The 12,244-nt window shown below is 47.2% G+C and overlaps 1 protein-coding gene across 1 annotated transcript in view; it reads right to left on the reverse strand.

The window, feature by feature from the left end:
- Positions 1-12,244, reverse strand: part of LOC129816223 (bone morphogenetic protein receptor type-2-like) — a gene marked incomplete at its 5' end in the record, with an annotated part of 118,220 nt that overhangs the window by 46,662 nt on the left and 59,314 nt on the right. Inside the window, 3 exons of the mRNA XM_055870457.1 lie at positions 3,178-3,314; positions 7,092-7,239; positions 8,611-8,771. Coding sequence (XP_055726432.1) covers positions 3,178-3,314; positions 7,092-7,239; positions 8,611-8,771 — 446 coding nt within the window. The remainder of the gene's footprint in view (positions 1-3,177; positions 3,315-7,091; positions 7,240-8,610; positions 8,772-12,244) is intronic.

Here is a 12,244-nt window from a genome sequence, read left to right on the forward strand (position 1 = left end):
AGTGTGTCCCTGGCTATCTGTAAATGATGTCTGAGTGTTGGAGTGTGTCCCTGGCTATCTGTAATGATGTCTGAGTGTTGGAGTGTGACCCTGGCTATCTGTAAATGATGTCTGAGTGTTGGAGTGTTCCCCTGGCTATCTGTACATAATGTCTGAGTGTTGGAGTGTGTCCCTGGCTATCTGTAAATGATGTCTGAGTGTTGGAGTGTTCCCCTGGCTATCTGTACATAATGTCTGAGTGTTGGAGTGTTCCCCTGGCTATCTGTAATGATGTCTGAGTGTTGGAGTGTTCCCCTGGCTATCTGTAAATAATGTCTGAGTGTTGGAGTGTTCCCCTGGCTATCTGTAATGATGTCTGAGTGTTGGAGTGTGTCCCTGGCTATCTGTAATGATGTCTGAGTGCTGGAGTGTTCCCCTGGCTATCTGTAATGATGTCTCAGTGTTGGAGTGTTCCCCTGGCTATCTGTAAATAATGTCTGAGTGTTGGAGTGTGTCCCTGGCTATCTGTAATGATGTCTGAGTGTTGGAGTGTTCCCCTGGCTATCTGTAATGATGTCTGAGTGTTGGAGTGTTCCCCTGGCTATCTGTAAATAATGTCTGAGTGTTGGAGTGTGTCCCTGGCTATCTGTAATGATGTCTGAGTGTTGGAGTGTTCCCCTGGCTATCTGTAAATAATGTCTGAGTGTTGGAGTGTGTCCCTGGCTATCTGTAATGATGTCTGAGTGTTGGAGTGTGACCCTGGCTATCTGTAAATAATGTCTGAGTGTTGGAGTGTTCCCCTGGCTATCTGTAAATGATGTCTGAGTGTTGGAGTGTGTCCCTGGCTATCTGTAAATAATGTCTGAGTGTTGGAGTGTGTCCCTGGCTATCTGTAAATGATGTCTGAGTGTTGGAGTGTGTCCCTGGCTATCTGTAATGATGTCTGAGTGTTGGAGTGTGACCCTGGCTATCTGTAAATGATGTCTGAGTGTTGGAGTGTTCCCCTGGCTATCTGTACATAATGTCTGAGTGTTGGAGTGTGTCCCTGGCTATCTGTAAATGATGTCTGAGTGTTGGAGTGTTCCCCTGGCTATCTGTACATAATGTCTGAGTGTTGGAGTGTTCCCCTGGCTATCTGTAATGATGTCTGAGTGTTGGAGTGTTCCCCTGGCTATCTGTAAATAATGTCTGAGTGTTGGAGTGTTCCCCTGGCTATCTGTAATGATGTCTGAGTGTTGGAGTGTGTCCCTGGCTATCTGTAATGATGTCTGAGTGCTGGAGTGTTCCCCTGGCTATCTGTAATGATGTCTCAGTGTTGGAGTGTTCCCCTGGCTATCTGTAAATAATGTCTGAGTGTTGGAGTGTGTCCCTGGCTATCTGTAATGATGTCTGAGTGTTGGAGTGTTCCCCTGGCTATCTGTAATGATGTCTGAGTGTTGGAGTGTTCCCCTGGCTATCTGTAAATAATGTCTGAGTGTTGGAGTGTGTCCCTGGCTGTCTGTAATGATGTCTGAGTGCTGGAGTGTTCCCCTGGCTATCTGTAATGATGTCTGAGTGTTGGAGTGTTCCCCTGGCTATCTGTAAATGATGTCTGAGTGTTGTAGTGTTCCCCTGGCTATCTGTAATAATGTCTGAGTGTTGGAGTGTACTCCTGGCTATCTGTAAATTATGTCTGAGTGTTGGAGTGTGCCCCTGGCTATCTGTAAATTATGTCTGAGTGTTGGAGTGTGCCCCTGGCTATCAGTAATGATGTCTGAGTGTTGGAGTGTGACCCTGGCTATGCGTACATTTAAAAAAAACAAGAAAACGTGCCATCTGCTTCGCTTAATATAAGGAATTTGAAATGATATATACTTCTACTTATGATACTTAAGTAATATTTTTGCAAATACATTTACCTTTGACACTTAAGTATATTTAAAACCAAATACCTTTAGACTTTTCCTCAAGTAGTATTTTACTGGGTGACTTTCACTTTTACTTGAATAACTTTCTAGGAAGGTATTTATACTTTAACTCCAGTGTGATAATGGCATCCTTTTCCCACCACTACATATACTGTAGTTCTTGATTTCTCTCGTGAATCATTTGATTTGATTGATTTGATTGATTTGACTGATTTGATTTGAATGATTTGATATGATTTGATTTGATTGATTTGATTGATATGATTTCACTGATTTGATATGATTTGATTGATATGATTTCACATGATTTGATTTGATTGATTTGATTGATATGATTTCACTGATTTGATATGATTTGATTGATTTGATTTGAATTGAATGATTTGATATGATTTCTCTCTAGTGAAATGACACGTTGGGTTACACAACTGAACAGACAGATGTCAGTCAATGAGTTCTTTAGCGCTAGCTAAAATAAACGCCTTCTATTCTGCATTCCGTTCAGACAACAGACGGAACTAGCATGCTAATGTCACTGTAGCATGTAGAATCAGGAGAAACGTATGTCAACGAGCTAGCATGCTAATGTCACTGTAGCATGTAGAATCAGGAGAAACGTATGTAAACGAGCTAGCATGCTAATGTCACTGTAGCATGTAGAACCAGGAGAAACGTATGTCAACGAGCTAGCATGCTAATGTCACTGTAGCATGTAGAATCAGGAGAAACGTATGTAAACGAGCTAGCATGCTAATGTCACTGTAGCATGTAGAATCAGGAGAAACGTATGTAAACGAGCTAGCATGCTAATGTCACTGTAGCATTTAGAACCAGGAGAAACGTATGTCAACGAGCTAGCATGCTAATGTCACTGTAGCATGTAGAATCAGGAGAAACGTATGTAAACGAGCTAGCATGCTAATGTCACTGTAGCATGTAGAATCAGGAGAAACGTATGTAAACGAGCTAGCATGCTAATGTCACTGTAGCATGTAGAACCAGGAGAAACGTATGTAAACGAGCTAGCATGCTAATGTCACTGTAGCATGTAGAACCAGGAGAAACGTATGTAAACGAGCTAGCATGCTAATGTCACTGTAGCATGTAGAACCAGGAGAAACGTATGTAAACGAGCTAGCATGCTAATGTCACTGTAGCATGTACAATCAGGAGAAACGTATGCTGTGGAATTGTCACCGACACGCCAGGGAACCGGATCACCGCGCCACGGTTACGTGTAAAAAAACAACTTTGAGTGTTGAGTAATAGTTGTAATAAGTATTCTCCTCACCAGGCTGTTCTCCTTCCAGGCCTCAGGGAACTTGGGTCTCTCTTTCTCCCTGGAGACCAGCACCTGCATGTCCTCAAAGGAGGGGTGGTTCCCTGCCTCTGCCTGGAACGCCATCTGGTAGTCGGGCACCGCCTCTCCTGGAGGACACAATATCATCATTTGTATTTATTAAGGATCCCCATTAGTTCATGTCAAGGCAGCAGCTACTCTTCCTGAGGTTTATTATGGATCCCCATTAGTTTCTGCCAAGGCAGCAGCTACTCTTCCTGGGGTTTATTATGGATCCCCATTAGTTCCTGCCAAGGCAGCAGCTACTCTTCCTGGGGTTTATTATGGATCCCCATTAGTTTCTGCCAAGGAAGCAGCTACTCTTCCTGGGGTTTATTATGGATCCCCATTAGTTCCTGCCAAGGCAGCAGCTACTCTTCCTGGGGTTTATTATGGATCCCCATTAGTTCCTGCCAAGGCAGCAGCTACTCTTCCTGGGGTTTATTATGGATCCCCATTAGTTCCTGCCAAGACAGCAGCTACTCTTCCTGGGGTTTATTATGGATCCCCATTAGTTCCTGCCAAGGCAGCAGCTACTCTTCCTGGGGTTTATTATGGATCCCCATTAGTTTCTGCCAAGGCAGCAGCTACTCTTCCTGGGGTTTATTATGGATCCCTATTAGTTCCTGCCAAGGCAGCAGCTACTCTTCCTGAGGTTTATTATGGATCCCCATTAGTTTCTGCCAAGGAAGCAGCTACTCTTCCTGGGGTTTATTATGGATCCCCATTAGTTCCTGCCAAGGCAGCAGCTACTCTTCCTGGGGTTTATTATGGATCCCCATTAGTTCCTGCCAAGGCAGCAGCTACTCTTCCTGGGGTTTATTATGGATCCCCATTAGTTTCTGCCAAGGAAGCAGCTACTCTTCCTGGGGTTTATTATGGATCCCCATTAGTTTCTGCCAAGGAAGCAGCTACTCTTCCTGGGGTTTATTATGGATCCCCATTAGTTCCTGCCAAGGCAGCAGCTACTCTTCCTGGGGTTTATTATGGATCCCCATTAGTTCCTGCCAAGGCAGCAGCTACTCTTCCTGGGGTTTATTATGGATCCCCATTAGTTCCTGCCAAGACAGCAGCTACTCTTCCTGGGGTTTATTATGGATCCCCATTAGTTCCTGCCAAGGCAGCAGCTACTCTTCCTGGGGTTTATTATGGATCCCCATTAGTTCCTGCCAAGACAGCAGCTACTCTTCCTGGGGTTTATTATGGATCCCCATTAGTTCCTGTCAAGGCAGCAGCTACTCTTCCTGGGGTTTATTATGGATCCCCATTAGTTCCTGCCAAGGCAGCAGCTACTCTTCCTGGGGTTTATTATGGATCCCCATTAGTTCATGCCAAGGCAGCAGCTACTCTCCCTGGGGTTTATTATGGATCCCCATTAGTTCCTGCCAAGGCAGCAGCTAATCTTCCTGGGGTTTATTTTGGATCCCCATTAGTTCCTGCCAAGGCAGCAGCTACTCTCCCTGCGGTTTATTATGGATCTCCATTAGTTCCTGTCGAGGCAGCAGCTACTCTTCCTGGGGTTTATTATGGATCCCCATTAGTTCCTGCCAAGGCAGCAGCTACTCTTCCTGGGGTTTATTATGGATCCACATTAGTTCCTGCCAAGGTATCAGCTACTCTTCCTGGGGTTTATTAGGGATCCCCATTAGTTCCTGCCAAGGCAGCAGCTACTCTTCCTGGGGTTTATTAGGGATCCCCATTAGTTCCTGCCAAGGCAGCAGCTACTCTTCCTGGGGTTTATTATGGATCCCCATTAGTTCCTGTCAAGTCAGCGGCTACTCTTCCTGGGGTTTATTATGGATCCCCATTAGTTCCTGCCAAGGCAGCAGCTAATCTTCCTGGGGTTTATTATGGATCCCCATTAGTTCCTGTCAAGGCAGCTGCTACTCTTCCTAGGGGTTTATTATGGATCCCCATTAGTTCCTGCCAAGGCAGCATCTACTCTTCCTGGGGTTTATTATGGATCCCCATTAGTTCCTGCCAAGGTAGCAGCTACTCATCCTGGGGTTTATTATGGATCCCCATTAGTTCCTGTCAAGGCAGCGGCTACTCTTCCTGTACTGTACTCTTCCAGCAAAATTAAGGCAGTTTATACCATTTTAAAAACATTACAACTCATATCAATATCATCATCCCCATCATGTCTCCTGGAGGACACAATATCACCATCACCATCATGTCTCCTGGAGGACACAATATCATCACCATCATGTCTCCTGGGGGACACAATATCATCACCACTATCATGTCTCCTGGAGGACACAATATCATCACCATCATGTCTCCTGGAGGACACAATATCATCACCACCATCATGTCTCCTGGAGGACACAATATCACCACCACCACCATCATGTCTCCTGGGGGACACAATATCATCACCACCATCATGTCTCCTGGAGGACACAATATCATCACCACCATCATGTCTCCTGGGGGACACAATATCATCACCACCATCATCATGTCTCCTGGAGGACACAATATCATCACCACCATCATGTCTCCTGGGGGACACAATATCATCACCACCATCATGTCTCCTGGAGGACACAATATCATCACCATCATGTCTCCTGGAGGACACAATATCATCACCACCATCATGTCTCCTGGAGGACACAATATCATCACCATCATGTCTCCTGGGGGACACAATATCATCACCATCATGTCTCCTGGAGGACACAATATCACCACCACCATCATCATGTCTCCTGGAGGACACAATATCATCACCACCATCATGTCTCCTGGGGGACACAATATCATCACCACCATCATGTCTCCTGGGGGACACAATATCATCATCCCCATCATGTCTCCTGGAGGACACAATATCACCACCACCATCATCATGTCTCCTGGAGGACACAATATCATCACCACCATCATGTCTCCTGGGGGACACAATATCATCACCACCATCATGTCTCCTGGGGGACACAATATCATCACCACCATCATCATGTCTCCTGGGGGACACAATATCATCACCACCATCATGTCTCCTGGAGGACACAATATCATCACCACCATCATGTCTCCTGGAGGACACAATATCATCACCACCATCATGTCTCCTGGAGGACACAATATCATCATCACCATCATGTCTCCTGGGGGACACAATATCATCACCACCATCATGTCTCCTGGGGGAGACAACATCACCACCATCATGTCTCCTGGGGGACACAATATCACCATCACCATCATGTCTCCTGGAGGACACAATATCATCACCACCATCATGTCTCCTGGAGGACACAATATCACCATCATGTCTCCTGGAGGACACAATATCATCACCATCATGTCTCCTGGAGGACACAATATCATCACCACCATCATGTCTCCTGGGGGACACAATATCATCACCACCATGTCTCCTGGGGGACACAATATCATCACCACCATGTCTCCTGGAGGACACAATATCATCACCATCATGTCTCCTGGAGGACACAATATCATCACCATCATGTCTCCTGGAGGACACAATATCATCACCATCATGTCTCCTGGAGGACACAATATCACCACCATCACCATCATGTCTCCTGGGGGACACAATATCACCACCACCACCATCATGTCTCCTGGGGGACACAATATCACCACCATCATGTCTCCTGGAAGATGCATCATCATAAGACACTGTTACACTGTTGAATGCTCCCGCAGTATGTGGAGTTCGAAGGTCAGGGGTTATTACCTGGGAAGAGGTCAGTACACCTCATGAAGGTCTCCCAGTAGACGAGGCCCAGGGTCAGAAGTCAGGGTTATTACCTGGGAAGAGGTCAGTACACCTCATGAAGGTCTCCCAGTAGACGAGGCCCAGGGTCAGAGGTCAGGGTTATTACCTGGGAAGAGGTCAGTACACCTCATGAAGGTCTCCCAGTAGACGAGGCCCAGGGCGTACATGTCCACCTGCTTCAGAGCCGACTCACAGTCCCTCAGGTTCACCGCCCCCTCCAGAACCTCTGGGGCCATGTAGCGGATCGTTCCCACCTGGAGAGAGACAGAACCAGTGTTATAACTCTACACTAACCCTCCAGAACCTCTGGGACCATGTAGTGGACTGGACCCATCTGGAGAGAGACAGAACCAGTGTTATAACTCTACACTAACCCTCCAGAACCTCTGGGGGCATGTAGTGGACTGGACCCACCTGGAGAGAGACAGAACCAGTGTTATAACTCTACACTAACCCTCCAGAACCTCTGGGACCATGTAGCGGATCGTTCCCACCTGGAGAGAGACAGAACCAGTGTTATAACTCTACACTAACCCTCCAGAACCTTTGGGACCATGTAGTGGACTGGACCCACCTGGAGAGAGACAGAACCAGTGTTATAACTCTACACTAACCCTCCAGAACCTCTGGGACCATGTAGTGGACTGGACCCACCTGGAGAGAGACAGAACCAGTGTTATAACTCTACACTAACCCTCCAGAACCTCTGGGACCATGTAGTGGACTGGACCCACCTGGAGAGAGACAGAACCAGTGTTATAACTCTACACTAACCCTCCAGAACCTCTGGGACCATGTCGTGGACTGGACCCACCTGGAGAGAGACAGAACCAGTGTTATAACTCTACAATAACCCTCCAGAACCTCTGGGACCATGTAGTGGACTGGACCCACCTGGAGAGAGACAGAACCAGTGCTATAACTCTACACTAACCCTCCAGAACCTCTGGGACCATGTAGTGGACTGGACCCACCTGGAGAGAGACAGAACCAGTGCTATAACTCTACACTAACCCTCCAGAACCTCTGGGACCATGTCGTGGACTGGACCCACCTGGAGAGAGACAGAACCAGTGTTATAACTCTACACTAACCCTCCAGAACCTCTGGGACCATGTAGTGGACTGGACCCACCTGGAGAGAGACAGAACCAGTGTTATAACTCTACACTAACCCTCCAGAACCTCTGGGACCATGTAGTGGACTGGACCCACCTGGAGAGAGACAGAACCAGAATTAGAGAATAGGGTTTAAAGTCTGTCCATCTTAGAGCTGTGGCAGTACGTGCATTATTAGCTATCAAAGAGGGTGTTGGCTAAGCAGACTGAAGGTGGTTTACAGATGAGACCCAGTGCCGAGGCAGTCAGCGGAGTTGACCAACTCACCTCGCTGATGGAAGCGTTCTCCTCCTCTCCAGGTCTGACCACCTGGGGTTAGGGTTAGAGGTCAGAGGTTAGGGACTCACCTCGCTGATGGCAGCGTTCTCCTCCTCTCCAGGCCTGACCACCTGGGGTTAGGGTTAGAGGTCAGAGGTTAGAGACTCACCTCGCTGATGGCAGCGTTCTCCTCCTCTCCAGGTCTGACCACCTGGGGTTAGGGTTAGAGGTCAGAGGTTAGAGACTCACCTCGCTGATGGAAGCGTTCTCCTCCTCTCCAGGCCTGACCAGTCTGTTCCCCGTCAGCTTCATGGACAGACCAAAGTCACTGATCACACACGTCCCATCGTTCTTTACTAGAACATTCCTGCTATTCAGGTCTCTGTGAGATACGGCTGGCTTGTAGATGTCTGGGAGAGAGGGGAGAGAGAGGGGAGAGAGGGGAGGGGAGAGAGAGGGGAGAGAGAGGAGAGAGAGAGGGGAGAGAGACGGGGAGAGAGGGGAGGGGAGAGAGAGGGGAGAGAGAGGGGAGAGAGGGGAGGGGAGAGAGAGGGGAGAGAGGGGGGAGAGAGAGGGGAGAGAGACGGGGAGAGAGGGGAGGGGAGAGAGAGGGGAGAGAGAGGGGAGAGGGGAGGGGAGAGAGAGGGGAGAGAGACGGGGAGAGAGGGGAGGGGAGAGAGAGGGGAGAGAGAGGGGAGAGGGGAGGGGAGAGAGGGGGGAGAGAGAGGGGAGAGGGGAGGGGAGAGAGAGGGGAGAGAGACGGGGTGAGAGGGGAGGGGAGAGAGATGGGAGAGAGACGGGGAGAGAGGGGAGGGGAGAGAGAGGGGAGAGAGGGGACGGAGAGGGGAGAGGAAGGGAGAGAGAATGAGGGAAGAGAGAGGAGGGGAGAGAGAGTGGAGAGAGAGAGAGGGGAGGGAGGGAGAGGGAGAGAGAGTAGAGAGGGGAGGGAGGGGGAGGGGAGAGAGAGAGAGAGAGAGAGAGAGAGAGAGAGAGAGAGAGAGAGAGAGAGAGAGAGAGAGAGAGAGAGAGAGAGAGAGGAGGGAAAGAGGGGGGGAGAGAGAGAGAGAGGGGAGGGAAAGAGAGAGGGAGAAAGGGGAGAGAGAGAGTGGAGAGAGAGAGAGGGGAGGGAGGGAGAGGGAGAGAGAGTAGATAGGGGAGGGAGGGGGAGGGAGAGGGAGAGGGAGAGGGAGAGAGAGAGAGAGAGAGAGAGAGAGAGAGAGAGAGAGAAAGAGAGAGAGAGAGGAGGGAAAGAGGGGGGGAGAGAGAGAGAGAGGGGAGGGAAAGAGAGAGGGAGAAAGGGGAGAGAGAGGGAGAGAAAAGAAAAGCCCATTAGTCTCTACATGTCACCATGATCGCTTAAATCTCATTGCTGAATAACACAGTTACTGTAGAAACTATGAAGTGTACCACAGTCAATACTATATTAATGTACTATGATTGAAGTGTAACAGTCAATACTATATTAATGTACTATGATTGAAGTGTAATATTTATATAACATTATATAACAGTAAATACTTCTTGCGTATTACTCTACAAAGCTTGGCACACTTGTATTGGGGATTTTCTCCCATTCTTCCCTGCAGATCCTCTCAAGCTCTGTCAGGTTGGATGGGGAGCGTCGCTGCCCAGCTATTTTCAGGTCTCTCCAAAGATGTTCAAATCGGGTTTAAGCTCTGACTGGGCCACTCAAGGACATTCAGGGACTTGTCCCGAAGCCACTCCTGCGTTGTCTTGGCTGTGTACTTAGGGTCTTTCCCTCAATCCTGACTAGTCTCCCAGTCCCTGCCGCTGAAAAACATCTCCACAGCATGATGCTGCCACCACCATGCTTCACCGTAGGGATGCTGCCACCACCATGCTTCACCGTAGGGATGGTGCCACCACCATGCTTCACCGTAGGGATGGTGCCACCACCATGCTTCACTGTAGGGATGCTGCCACCACCATGCTTCACCGTAGGGATGCTGCCACCACCATGCTTCACCGTAGGGATGGTGCCACCACCATGCTTCACCGTAGGGATGGTGCCACCACCATGCTTCACTGTAGGGATGCTGCCACCACCATGCTTCACCGTAGGGATGCTGCCACCACCATGCTTCACTGTAGGGATGCTGCCACCACCATGCTTCACCGTAGGGATGCTGCCACCACCATGCTTCACCGTAGGGATGGTGCCACCACCATGCTTCACCGTAGGGATGGTGCCACCACCATGCTTCACCAAAGAGTTCAATCTTGGTTTCATCAGACCAGAGAATCTTGATTCTCATGGTTTGACAGTCCTTTAGGTGTATTTTTGCAAACTCCAAGCAGGCTGTCATGTGCCTTTTACTGAGGAGTGGCTTCCGTCTGGCCACTCTACCATAAAGCCCTGATTGGTAGAGTGCTCTATTCAAGTTGTAGAAACATCAAGGGTGATCAATGGAAACAGGATGCACCTGAACTCAATTTCAAGTCTCATAGCTAAGGGTCTGAATAACTTATGTAAATAAGATATCTTTTATTTTTAATACATTTGCAAAAATGTTTAAAAACCTGTTTTTCCTTTGTCATTATTGGGTATTGTGTATAGATTGATGAGGGACAATTTATATTTAATCAATTTTAGAATAAGGCTGTAATGTGACAAAAACGTGGAAAAAGCGAAGAGGCCTGAATACTTTAACGAAGACATTCAAATCAATTTTTTTACACTATAGTGTATAATGTATGTTGTATTATACAAGGAGCATTTGGAAAAGAGACCAAGGACTCAATAGTTCTTCCCTGTTAAGAACAAAACAACAAAAAAAGGGCCATTGAAACAGTAGAATATTTCTTAAATGTTCATATAGTTTTCATTGTCCGGTCAAATGCACATTCGCACGCCTTATTGCTGCACTAATAATGTTAATAAATAGAAACATTTTAAAGTTAAACGTTCTGATCTGTTGCATCAGACTCATTGCTTTTTAATGTTTTTGATTTCATGTAGCCTAGTGGCTGTATGAATTTGGGATATATCGTCCCACAACTGTCCCAGAGACGGTTTGGGCTTTTTCTTCTTCGACAAGACAGATAGAATAGGACTTATACTTTGGGGGATAGTAGATTGACAGGCTCATATGTGGCGTGTCCGTAAGGCTAACGGAAGCTAAGTTTCCTTAAGTAAATTGAATTAAAAATGACCAAAATTAGCCTACTCCTGTCTATACAGAAATAAATAAATTCATTCAAAATAGACTACTAAAACATTGGCCACAGAGGATCATTAGCTTCCCCTAGCCTTAAAGATATTAATAAATGGTGGATTGTTTTAAAATCACATTGCCCACAGTCGGAAGTAAAGGCAGCCCGCGACAAATACCAAAATCGAGGATTGTTGAGTTGCGACTGTCAGTGAAAAGGTTTAGGCCCCAAGCCAGGTATATCGCAATATATCAAAATTAAATTGTGGTGGAAAAAAATAATTTTGGAAAGCAAATGGCCCATTTTCTGTAAAGAAAAGACAACGGTAAAGACTCTAATCTGTCTAAGTTGTCAAAATGCTCAACTGAATTGAGCGAACAACAGTAAGTCTTATTGGCACCATGCGGAGAAGCATCGGGTCACTATCATTGTTGGCTCAGTGCCACTCGAACAATAACTCCCTCCTCTACTTTATTATTCTACTTGTGTCTCCCCTTCTCATTGGCCTATTATATGGACACTGCTTCCATTGGTCAGTTGATCAGTGTGAGTAGAGTAGGCTACTCTGTCATTTGTCCGAGTCTTAAAAGATTCTGCTAATGTCTCCAGTCATGTAAAGTGTAGTAGACTTGCATGACTGTAATCAGAGGGCTGATATTAATACTACGGATGCCGGTCTCTCTCTTGGCTGAGAGTTGAGGAGAGACTG

The sequence above is a fragment of the Salvelinus fontinalis genome, chromosome 19 (assembly GCF_029448725.1).
Source record: "Salvelinus fontinalis isolate EN_2023a chromosome 19, ASM2944872v1, whole genome shotgun sequence".
In the NCBI taxonomy this organism is placed as follows: Eukaryota; Metazoa; Chordata; class Actinopteri; order Salmoniformes; family Salmonidae; genus Salvelinus; species Salvelinus fontinalis.